The sequence below is a fragment of the Protopterus annectens genome, chromosome 2.part0 (assembly GCF_019279795.1).
Source record: "Protopterus annectens isolate FY-2018-M chromosome 2.part0, PAN1.0, whole genome shotgun sequence".
Classification (NCBI taxonomy): domain Eukaryota; kingdom Metazoa; phylum Chordata; order Ceratodontiformes; family Protopteridae; genus Protopterus; species Protopterus annectens.
This window is the reverse complement of record NC_056728.1, coordinates 1,273,832,318-1,273,844,629: the sequence shown is the minus strand read 5'-3', so window position 1 is coordinate 1,273,844,629 and position 12,312 is coordinate 1,273,832,318. Positions and strand designations below refer to the sequence as shown.

Here is a 12,312-nt window from a genome sequence, read left to right as displayed (position 1 = left end):
AAATAGCAATAGAAGCCACCAGCAAGCCCCCCCCCCCCAGATTGCCTCCTACAGGATGACCTTCATTACCCTGCAGAGAGGCTGGCCTGGTAACTGCTAGGGAGCCAGTAGTTGGTGGGGCAGCTGGTGCAGAGCATAGCAGTCTCTGCCATTCCACATGCTTCTCCAAAGCTGACGTATCAAAATAAATGAACATAAATTAAGAGAAGGAAAATAACAAAGAGTAATAAAAATAAGCTCTGGAGGTTGCATAGGAAGCATAGGATGAAGTAGTTAATGGTACGTTTTAGTAAGTTAGTTTGACTGTACTATAAAGGTAGGTAATAATCAGGGAGGGTGAGTACAATGGCAGGACCAGTGTTTTTTAAAGTGGTCTTTGGCTGCTAGCTTAAATTGTTTTGGGTGAGTCAGGGTCCTTATTTCTAGTGGGAGTTTGTTTCAAGCAACAGAGGGATGCAATACACATATACAAATTAATACACAAGTTAGTTTAGAAAAATGTTATGTGTCTCTATCACTTAACTGAATTAGCAACAGCAGAAACAGGATCACAGATGAAATAGTTGCAGCATGTTCCATTACTCATGAGCAAAGTGTGCAGGCAGTCAAAGGACAGACATTCATTAGGCCAATCATTTAAGCATGCCAGGAATATGGCCATGCATATCTGTGTGACAAATGTATAAAATTCACTAGGCTACAGACATCTGGGGTGAAGATTTATTTGAATGAACTAGAAGAAAGGAAAGAGTTCACAGGCAGGTGACACAGGTAGTATACTATATCAAAACTCCTTCATACAGTATATGAGTCTGTAAATAAAATCACAGACAGGTGAAGCAGGTAGAATATTGTATCAAAATTCCTTTATATATTGTGTGCATCAGAAAATAAAATCACAGACAGGTGATGCAAGTAGCATATTATATTAAAATTCCTTTATACAGTGTGTACGTCAGGAAATAAAATCACAAACAGGTGAAGCAGGTAGAATATTACATCAAAATTACAGGCAACACAGGTAGTGTATTATATCAAAATTCCTTTATACAATATATGTCAGGAAATAAAATCAAGAACAGGTGACACAGGTAGAATATTATATTAAAATCCCTTCATACAATGTAGGCCTCAGGAAATAAAAGCAATGCTAGTTCACAGGGGAGCTAACTGTTGCTCAATGACTGAATGCACAATTGGATTTTTCTTCAGGAATGTGAGCTTTAGTTTAGGAGTGAGGCTGTGGGAAAGAAGATGACAAAGATAATGGTATTGCAATCGAGAGTTAAAAGAGATTTGTTGATAACAGAACTTGAGCTGAGCATAATTAATTCACGTAACACTTTCACCTTGTCAACTGCCCAGATTTTCACAGAATGTCCAGATTTTTACCTCATACCACATAAAACGTATTTTTTTTCCTGGCAAATCATTGAGAACTGAAGTCACTAAATAATGGCACATTTGAGTTTTAGACTTCATATCCTCAAGAAAATGCATGCTAATACAAAAGCCATTATTCTATCAACTTTCTGAGTTCAAAAGAGCAATATTTAAAATTTGCCCCCGAATTTAGGCCTTTATCCTCCCAATATTTTTAGCTTTGCCCAGATTTCTTGCACTTAGAGGTTGGTATGCAGTCCTTGGGCTTTACAATTAATGAAGATAACCAGTTCAAGAAAAGGCTTGCATACTCGCACACGTAATAAAACAGATACTTCTGCTGTGAATGATAAGACAGACGTTCATTTGGATACTTGATCTTTAGCACTAATATTAACATTTTAATTATTATTGATAATACTTTTAATGCAGCCTTCGAACTATAATGAAGGCAGCAACCTATGAAAAGAAAGCCTCTGAATTACCTGTAATGGTGCCTGAAAATTATTAGGACTACTTCTTCTTAGGAAGTGAAAGGCATCTTGCAGAATATTTTCTCTTCTGACAGGTAGACTGTTGTCCATACCTTCAATCATCATCTGTAGAAGAAAAAAAAAGAGTATTTCACAAAGCTTTCAGTTCTACAGTTTTCTAGTTAGGTTGCTAGAAATCAATTCAGCTTTACAGTACTGTATTGTATCCACCCAACCACCTATCTGTTTATTAATATTAATACTGTAACAAGTGTAGGGGCCTACCTTAGAAGTTATGGCAGTCCTATCAGTAAGAAACATTTGGACTTTGCCTCCCGTATCAAAGATACAGGGAAAAACTTTCAATGACAAAAGTAAGTCCTGTAAAACAAAGAACACAGTTGCTTTAAGGAAGCTACAACTTGAATGTATTAAAGATAAAATGACAAAAGGTAAGTGTAACTGTATTACTTTGCTTTCTTGCATGTTTGAGAGGAACTGAAGTGATATTAGTTCACTGATTTAGTTAAGAGACCCATCTACTAAAGGATCCTCTGCACACACAAACGCATACACACACACACACACACACACACACACACACACACACACACACACACACACACACACAATGAACTCAGTGATCCCAGCTGCTGAACTACTGACCCTTCCCTAGAAATTTAGGGGTTAGAAAGATGGCTTGAAACAGAGTCTACCAACTGCAGAAAAACAAATGCCCAAAATAAATAGAAACAAGGCAGGAAGAGTCCCAAATAACTCTGTGCAGTGTGCACCACTAATTTATTGAAAAGATAAATTAAGTGCTTTTGTCCGTTCACAGTTAACAGTCAGACTTCATCAGAACTAAATGCATCATTATATGAACCATTTTAAATACCAAAATCACGGTCACATGCCAAAAATAATCCACTTGATATGGTGCCAATATACATAACTGAAAACAGTTAATCTGAAACACACATTATAAAAAATGTTTAAAAAGACATTGTCAATATATATAATATGTACTTAAAAAAAAAAAAAATTCTTTCACTAAAATCTATTTCCCTCAACAAGCCTGCTATCTAATGGTTCCAGTCCTACCTGACTGGTAGACAACAGGCAGTACTATGGCAGGGCAAACTCTCCAGCCAGCTACCTCTCACACTTGGTGTCCCTCAAGGGTCCATACTAGGTCCACTACTCTTCTCTATTTTTATCAACAACCTTCAAACTGCTATCCCTAAAGCCACCTGCATTCAACATGCAGATGATTCCACTCTGATCTGCTCAGCCAACTCCCCACCTAAACTGCAAACCTTAACCCAAAATACATTCAACACTATTGAGAACTGGCTCACCAACCAATGCCTACTACTGAACCCCAATAAAACTAAACTCCTACTCTCCTCCCCCACTAGCAGATCTACCACACTTTCATTCTCTGTCACATCTAACAATGGTACCACTATTTCTCCAGATCATCACACCAAACTGCTAGGGGTTATCATAGACAATAATCTCAAATTTGACCTACAGGTCAACAAAACCATACAGACCATCAATAAAAAGCTCAGATCATTGTATAGAAACAAGACATTTTTAACCCCACTGGCCAGGACTGCAGTCGCCTGATCACACCTACTCTCTACTCTTTTATATGCCTTGCCTTTACTGTCAAACCTCAACAAATCCGAACTAGGTAAGCTGTCCTATAGCTAGAATCACATTGCCAGAATCGCCACTGGATCCAGCTATAGAACCCACCACTGCCAGAACCTTAAACTACTAGAGTGGCTAGAACTGCCCAGCTTAATTCACCTTCAATCAACTCTCAACAGCTCACAAAATTCTGTACTACCCCGAGGATACTTAAAAATACTATTAAGCCATATAGCAACCTGAGATCCCTACGGTCGGCCGATAAACTACTGGTCCAAACCCACAAAGCTAATAACTCTGCTGGTGAATCCCTGTTTGCCACCTTCATTGGCAAAACCTGGAATTCATTGCCAAACTATATAACCCTACAATCCTCCAAAAGTTTCTGCAAAAAAACCTTCAAACAATATCTCAAAGTGAATTGGCTATGCCCATGTTCCAACCCTGATTAAGTTATAAACTGAAAGCATAATCTGAAATTATCATAACATGTAATTACGTCACCAAGCTCTGCTTCTTATCTGATGTCTCTTACTTTTAATTATGTCTGTCCATGAGAATCATGAGCCCCTACTTGGGAACACTACTAAGCCATTGTATATAATCACTTTGTTTTTATAAATGTTTCCTAACTTCTGCATAAGCCATTGTATATAATCACCTTTTTATTAGTGTTTCCTAACTTCTGTGTAATCTAAGTAAGTCTGTCTATGTGGAGCTTTTCTCCCTGGGCCTCCACTGAAAATGGACATGTATCCAGTCAGACTATCCCGGTAAACAAATGTAAAATAAATAAATAAATAAATATATATATGTATATATAGTTAGAAAGTTTGTGATGAAACTATTATCCTGTTATTCTTGTCTTACTTGGATCACTTGTCTGTGTGCTTAATAAAGGATTTTCGACTGGAAACAGACTGCCTGCCCTGCTTGGATTACATTTGAATACTTAGCAATTCTGTACTTCTTCTTCTGGCTTTTCCCGGTTAGGGGTCACCACAGTGGATCACCTGTCTGCTCATGATTGGCAGTGGAGTTTTACAGTGTCAAGTTGCCAGCCCAGCGCCCAACATTCCACAGAAGGCACACACACACACACACACACACACACCCTCACACCTAGGGCCAATTTAGAGTGTCCAATCCATCTGTAGCATGTCTTTGGGATGTGGGAGGAAACCGGAGCACCTGGAGGAAACCCAGGCGACCACAGGGAGGACATGCAGACTCCGCACAGAAGGCACCCCAGCTGAGAATCAAACCAGAGAACCCCTTGCTGTGAGGTGACAATGCTAACCACTGCACCACCATGGCCGCCCCACTAAGTAATTTTGTACAATATTTGAAAATATATTTTTCATTATTTTTTGACTTAGGACGTGTTTATGTTCGGTACTTCTACTACCATTATTTGATCTTATTAATATATAGTGATTAACTAGATATATATGAATTGTAAATCTTTTTTTTAATTTGTTGTCTTTGTAACTGTCCATGACTAGTTTAAAACCTGTTTAAATGTTAGCTAAGCTTCAATAAAAGGGCATTAAATATTTAAAAGAGCTATAGTGATAGTACCTTCTAGTTATATTAGTTTCTTGAATACTAAGGCAGTAGATTTTTTTCCCTTATAGTACATACTTTCAGATTTCATGACTAGTTTATTTCAGCTGTATGTGTCAGGTGATAGCGTTCTGCTGCTGCTTAGTCCACATTATAGAATAAATCAAATTATAATTTGAACATATTGCTTAAGCATCTAATTATAATAAGATTGTGACTGACAAATGGCCCATGTGGTCTAGTTCATCGACCTGGACAAAATAAATACAATTTTACCAAAATTCATACTGGTTGTCTCTATTAAAGGAATCTTTGAACTGTATTTGGCACATCCCAACAGTGTCCCATAGTCCCTGTATCTCCAGGTAGTCCATCAGCCTTCCCAATACATTTGGTTTTAAGTAATTTCAAACTATCCTAGTTTTCACTATAAAAGAGAAGAGTAATAGGAAGTAAAGTCTAGGCATACTTAGCCTTTCCGGAACATTCTTTATTTTGTATCCTTTGACTATGAACTCAGTGGAAGTGACAGATTATCTCTTATGGAAATCATTAACAAATTGTTGTGTTTTTTTTGAATATGTTACACCGAAGGTACAGCAGCAGTAAATGTCAGTTGTGAACAAGTTGCTATTGTCTCTGCAGTGCCAAGATAAAGAATCCTTTTAAGCAAGCTCTCCATCATCATTGTTGTTCCAAACTTAAGTATGAAATACCCATCTCGGCACACTTGAAAACACAGTATCAAAGGGAACCAATTTGGTGTTATTTCTAGTTCATCTTGATAATTCTGGGACTTTATATTGGCTCCATATTGAAATGCCATCATTCAAAATGCCATCTGCTGACAAGTCGAAAAAAATGGAAACTGGTAGAGAAGAGTGAATGTCGAACATCGCTCTTCTCATTTAAACTTCTTTTTTGCAGGGAGGCAAGACCCCCACACTCCCTGAACTTATATAAACCAACTCCAAGATCATCATACCTTGGAGAAAAGGGAATATTCTTGGAAATAGCCATCTCGGACATGGTATATGTAAGCCCATTTTTCCGCCATTCAGTCTCTGTGTTTCGGGGCCACTCTCTAGTGGGGCCCAACATTTCAAATGGTTACCCTTTATATTAACTTACAAACTGATTGATTTTTGTCTTTCCTATGCCTCCTACTGACCATCAGTTCTACTTCTCCAGTCAGCCATCTGGCCCATTTGTTCCCTTTCATCGTCTATGGATGAAGATCCAGGTTAACCTGGGATGGAGCATCATACTTGGGTAGGCAGAAGTTAATGACATATCCCCTCATGCTGGTTCATAGCTCATTCTTGGGTTTCTGACATTGTAAGGTAAATATTCCACATTTGTGGGACCTTCCCTCATCAAGGAGCATGCAATAGGGCACAATGAGGCCACACTCCACCTCTATGGATACGTGTCACCTCCAGGATAGTCCTGTACCCTTTTTGGCCTGATGTGAATCCTCACTGTGCTCTCCATAATCTCAGCAGCACAGCCACCCCTTCTCGATACCTAATCTTCATACCTGCCTCCAGGGAGAGGTGAGTAGAAATAGCATATGTATTGTTCTGCCTACCCTTTTTGATTCTTCCACTGTTGAAACCATTACTAGAACCTTGGCCTAGGCTGTAAACCATGGAGCCACTGTATATCAGTACCCCATCAATGGGCAGTCTCTTTTCAAAATACCCTGCAGTGTTTCTTATTTAAAGATACTATCATTCTAACTGAATGAAATACTTTAATTTCACTATCATATTTTTGTTTTTAACAAGTGGGTAAGAGTACAATTGGTATAAGGATAAGGACAGCAGGAATGACAAAACTGGGTGATTTGATAGGCAAGTGTTGCAACTAAAACTGAGGTCTGGTAGGATCATAAGAGAAAATTCACCCTTGTTCCCATGCACCATGTAACATTTAAGTATTGGCCCCCAAAAAGTACAAATGCATGATCTATACCAAGAACTTTCTCTTCCACTATGGGGTTCTGCCAAAAAATGAAATATCTGCACAGTGAAATTCCATACAGGTTGTTGTTGTGTCTTTCGGCTTTTCCCGGTTAGGGGTCACCACAGTGGAATTCTGGTCTGCTAATGATTGGCAGTAGATTTTTATGTGCCAAGTTGCCAGCCCTGACGCACAACCTTCAATGAAGGTACACCCATTCACGCATGTCTCCACACAGAAGAAGCTCTAGCTGAGAATCGAACAGGACAACGTCTTACTGTGAGGTGACAACACTACCGCAGCACCACCACAGGTGAAATTCAGTACAGGTATGGCTCTAAAATAGCTTTCTAAGTGATTGAGATGAAGCATGCCTATAAATGCAAAAGCAACACTTTGGTCATTAGTACTTTAATGCATCAACTACCAGCTTTACCATTGGCAGATTATATGCACGAGGGATAATACTGACTTCTAGAAAAAACTAGGGCAAATATTGCAAATAGATATGTGTTCTCTAATGCTACTACTTACAGGGGAAAAGACTTGAAGGAGAAGAGAAATGACTGAGTTACTTCGCTACTACCAGTGGGGAGGGAACATATGAATTTGTGGCTGTGCACAATTGATTGTTGTAGACATGGTATTACATATAGCTTAAAAGAAACTGAGTATGTTCAGTTTGCTGTATACTAATCCTATTACAGGTGATTATCCTGAAGTAGAGCTGCTGCCCATCAAAGTATAGGTGTACATATAGAATTTGTGTCTCATTTGTCCCTATCCCTTTTAGTTTTATATCTTAAAACTCAATAAAAATATTAAAAGTTGTAGTAACCATTGCACCCCGTTGTTGTAGCAATGTAGCAAATAAGCACCTGTTTACTTTTCATTATTTTAGAAAAATTAATAAGCATATATCTGACTGTGAAATATTGCCACTATATAGGTACACAAAATAAATTGGTACTTACATATAATCGCAACCAGATTTCCACACTGCCATTATTTGTACAGTTTTCGCATTTGTAAGCCCATTAAGTAAGCAAAACATAAGTACCCAATTTTCTAATTTTATAGTAAGAGCAATATGTCAAATGCGTCCCTAACTTTTACACTGTCCCTTCTTATTTTTTTTGGCTTTGCCCCGATACTTACATGTGCTAAGAGGTTCAGAACTCTACTGTAGAATGTTGTAAAATTATGTATCAGGAGAAAATGCACACAAGAAAACAATTCCTAAGCAGACAGTTTTAAAATCATGATAACAGTTACATGTGCTTAATTAATGGGCTTACAAATGCGAAAACTGTACAAAATTCTGAAGTTGTTCACTTGCAAAAAGGCAGTTACAGTACTAAGATGAGGTCCTGTACATGCCGAGGAATTCAGTGAAATCTGTCTGAAATGTAACTACGGCAGATTATGTTGTGGCCACAGAAAGGGTTTTGAAATGGGCCACTTCTGTTGTTGGGAAATATGCTGCCTTTCACCACTTGTAACTTTAAGGATGAGTGACAAGCAGCAGGCATGTGAATATGGTGGGAAAAATGGCAGTGCGGAAATCTGGTTGCGATAATATGGAAGTACCAATAAATTCAATAATAATACTATACAATACAGCACACTCACAGAGAGGTCAGACATCTGACTACACACAGTGATATATATGTGGGTCTACTGAATATAAACGAAAGTACATTTAAACAAATCTGACCTACCTGAGCTGATTCCACTGAAACAGCTTTAGAACAAATGCATGGACTGCCAAATTCCTTTCCCTGTTAAAGGAACCACTTGGCCACCATGGTGAACTGTGCCCTCTCTTCCATTTAGTGCAATCTCGGAGTTGGTATATTTAAGCAGAGGGGGTGTGGAGGGCACAGCCCCCTACTTTGGTGGCCTTACTGTTGCTTCATTTTGGTTCATTACCATGGTGGACAAGTGGTTCCTTTCACAGGAAAGGAATTCGGCAGTCTGTGCATTCGTTGTAAAGCCATTCTGGTGGAATTACCTTGGGTAAGTCAGATTCGTTTAAACATACTTTTGTTTAAATGAAGTAGCTCCATATATATACATATATATATATATATATATATATATATATATATATATATATACGTGTGTGTGTGTATGTGTGTGTGTGCGTGTGTGTGTATGTGTGTATCTGTGTCTAAAATGGGTAGGAAAAGTTGACGGACTTCCTGCGTTTCACTAACCACTACGTATTTAAAAAGGGAGAATGTCTGCATCTCACTATTTTCAAAAAAGAAAGTGATATACTTCATAGGTTCATAGGTAGGTACTAGGTTATCACACCAAGGGTCTAAGTAAGCCTAGCCAACAAGGTTCTCTGGCTTACATCACCCAAGAAAGTTATTTTCCTGTGCACCTGATGAGCAGAGCCACAGAAGTGATCCCCGGGGTATATTTCCTATTTCAAATCTACTTATCAAGATTTTTCTTGAAGAGTGCTAATGAGGAACTTTGCTCGACATAGATGAATAGCTTGTTACAGAGTATGGGAAGTCTCTGGGACAGGAATCTATCCCTCCAGCATGTCCTGTTTATTGTAGTGACAAAGTTTAGGTCCCTAGAGTGTGTAGCGTGGAGGAATTGGGATTTCTTTAGGTGTAGCATGTCCAACAGCTCTGGGTTTGACATAGCCTTTATATGTTAGGCAGAGATCACCTTGTAGTAGTTGATATGCTGCGGAGTAAAGCTGGAGTTTTTTGAGACGGTCAGTGTAGGGCATCTGTTTGAGGCCAGTAATCCTCTTTGTGAGGTACTTCTGTGGCCTTTCAGCTGCTGCAGATGTCTTGTGAGGTACATTCCAAAAGGGGCATTGTACTCTATAATGGGTCTAATGAATGTTGAGTAGAGGGGAACGATGACCTCTTTTTTCCTGGATGTGAACCCTTTTGTGATGAGGTGTGCCACATAGAAGGATTTCCTGACTACTGTGGCAATGTGATTATCAAAGGAGAGACTACTGTCCACCTGGGTCCCAAGATCTCTTATCACACATTCGACGTTAAGTAAACTGCTGCCTATATGGTAGTTCATGGGTACAGAGTTTTTACCAGAGGGGATGACAATGCACTTTTTGGCATTAAGCTTGAGGCCATGGCTCTGACACCAGGCATCTGTCTCAGTGAGGCCCTTCTGCATGATGTCCACATCATTTGGGGACTCGACTATGGCTCCTAGTTTGCAGTCATCTGTGAACTTCATTAGCCAAAGGCCTTCTGTATTAGCCTGTACTTCAGAGAAGTAGATACCAAACAGGAGAGGTCCCAGGACTGAACCCTGTGGTACTCCACTTGTCACTGGTTTGAAGTCAGATTTGGAATTTGCAACTTTTACAGTGTGGGTTCTGTCAGTGAGCCAGTTGGCAACCCATCTTGTGACTTAGGGATTTATGCCTAGTTTAGTGAGTTTAGCTATAATTCCAGAATGGAGGATGGTGTTGAAAGCCTTGGCGAGGTCAAGATAGGCTGGGCGTACCACCTTACCCTCATCTATGGCTTTGGTGACTGCCTCAAAGAAGTCAATCAGGTTCAGGAGGCATGATCTGCCTTTTATAAACCCAAACTGGGTGGGGTCCAGAGTTTGGAGATTACCAATGTTTTTGTTTATGAGTTCCATGATGATATATTCCACAGCCTTACAGACCAGGCTTGTCAGGCTAATAGGGCGATAGTTCCCAGGATCAGTGGTGGCTCCCCCTTTGTGGAGTGGGATAACTGTTGCTGTCCGCCGTTCAGTGGGCCCAAAGCCTGACATGAGGCTATGATTGAACATGGTGCTTAGATGGGGAGCCAGTTCATTCTGAAGTTCAAGCCTGGAATGTTGTCCGGTCCCATGGATGCTGTGTTTTTGGCTTTAGAGAGTGCAGCTTTTACCTGCGTTGTTGTGATTACATAGACTCTGCATTCTTCCTGTATAGACATGGGCCCTTTAGGGGGTGAAAGGGGGGTAAAGTTAGCACTGAACCTATCTGCCAGGATGTTGGCAATATCAGTTGGTTCTGTAATTTTCATGCCATTGTGCTGTAATTCAGAGCAGATCTGGGTGTTGCCATTGAGATTCTTGACATAGCTATAGAATGCTTTGTGGTTGTCCCTAGAATCAGTGGCAATTTTGTTTTCATAGCTAGCTTTGGAGGATCTTATAAGGGATCTCAGCTTCTTATTGAGGCTGACCAGGGAGCTCCTCCACTCATGGGATTTACCTTTTTTTGGAGGATAGCGTCTTGGTTCTGTTTGGGATAGCATGATCCATGCACTCATGTAAGTGCTTATAGAGTGCATCTGTGTAGGATTCAGCAGTCATAACTGTATTGTCCATCTGCATGGGTGTCATGAAGTTTGCCACTTCTGCCTTAAGAAGCATGAAGTTGGCTTTAGAGACATTTTGTACAGTGGTTTCCTTAATGAGGGGTGGGGGTGGGATTTGGATATCTAGGGTGATTAGCTTATGGTCAGATCTGACCAACGAGGAGTTGACTTCAGGTGTGGAACAGCAGTCACTCATGTTGGTAATGACTAGGTCTAGGATATTGTTGCCCCTGGTGGGGGTGTGGATAAGTTGATCCAGGGCATTGGAATTTATGAATTCCAGGAAGCATTGAGTGAAGGAGTTGGTACATGAGTAGTTTTCCCAGTTAATGGTGGGGTAGTTGAAATCACCCATTATTAGACTGTTTGGTTGAAACCTAATATTTTCCAGTATATCAAGAAAAGAGGAGTGGGAATCCTGGGGCATGGTGGGGGATCTGTAACAAGCTACAATTTGGATTGCAGTTTTGCCCAGAGTTAGTTGCACTTGGATAACCTCGGATGCATTATGCTGAGCAACTAGCCTGGAGGTGTGGATATCCTAAATGAATATGGACACACCTCCGCCTTTATTGTTCCAGTCCAGGTTAGGTGGCCGAAAAGTGTAGTATGAGTTATAGCCTGGTAATGCAGGGGTGGTCTTTGGAGCCATGAACCAGGTCACAGTCACTGCACAGATATCAATGTTCTCCATTTTAAAGAGTGCCTCGAGGGAGTGCATTTTGAGATTTAGACTTCTAGCATTGAGCAGCATTACCCTCAGTTTTTGCTTGCCTGTTCCTGTTATGGGGTGAATTTGTCATTTGAACCTTGCCTAAAAAAGGTACTATAGGAGTGGCAAGAGCCTTAGCCATTATCTGGAATCCCAGGGGTGACAGGGGCAGGCCATCGATGGCAAAACATCGTGGTCTGTCGACCATATC

The 12,312-nt window shown here is 40.0% G+C and overlaps 1 protein-coding gene across 4 annotated transcripts in view; it reads right to left on the bottom strand.

Moving 5' to 3' along the window:
* LOC122793445 (probable E3 ubiquitin-protein ligase HERC4) overlaps positions 1 to 12,312 on the bottom strand; it is a 1,684,714-nt gene that overhangs the window by 198,873 nt on the left and 1,473,529 nt on the right. For 3 of the 4 annotated variants that reach the window (XM_044061446.1, XM_044061445.1, XM_044061449.1), the window contains 2 exons: positions 2,142 to 2,237; positions 1,869 to 1,982 (listed from right to left, as the gene is read on the bottom strand). In XM_044061446.1, the coding sequence (XP_043917381.1) occupies positions 1,869 to 1,982; positions 2,142 to 2,237 (210 nt within the window). The remainder of the gene's footprint in view (positions 1 to 1,868; positions 1,983 to 2,141; positions 2,238 to 12,312) is intronic. The other variant, XM_044061448.1, reaches the window with a different exon arrangement.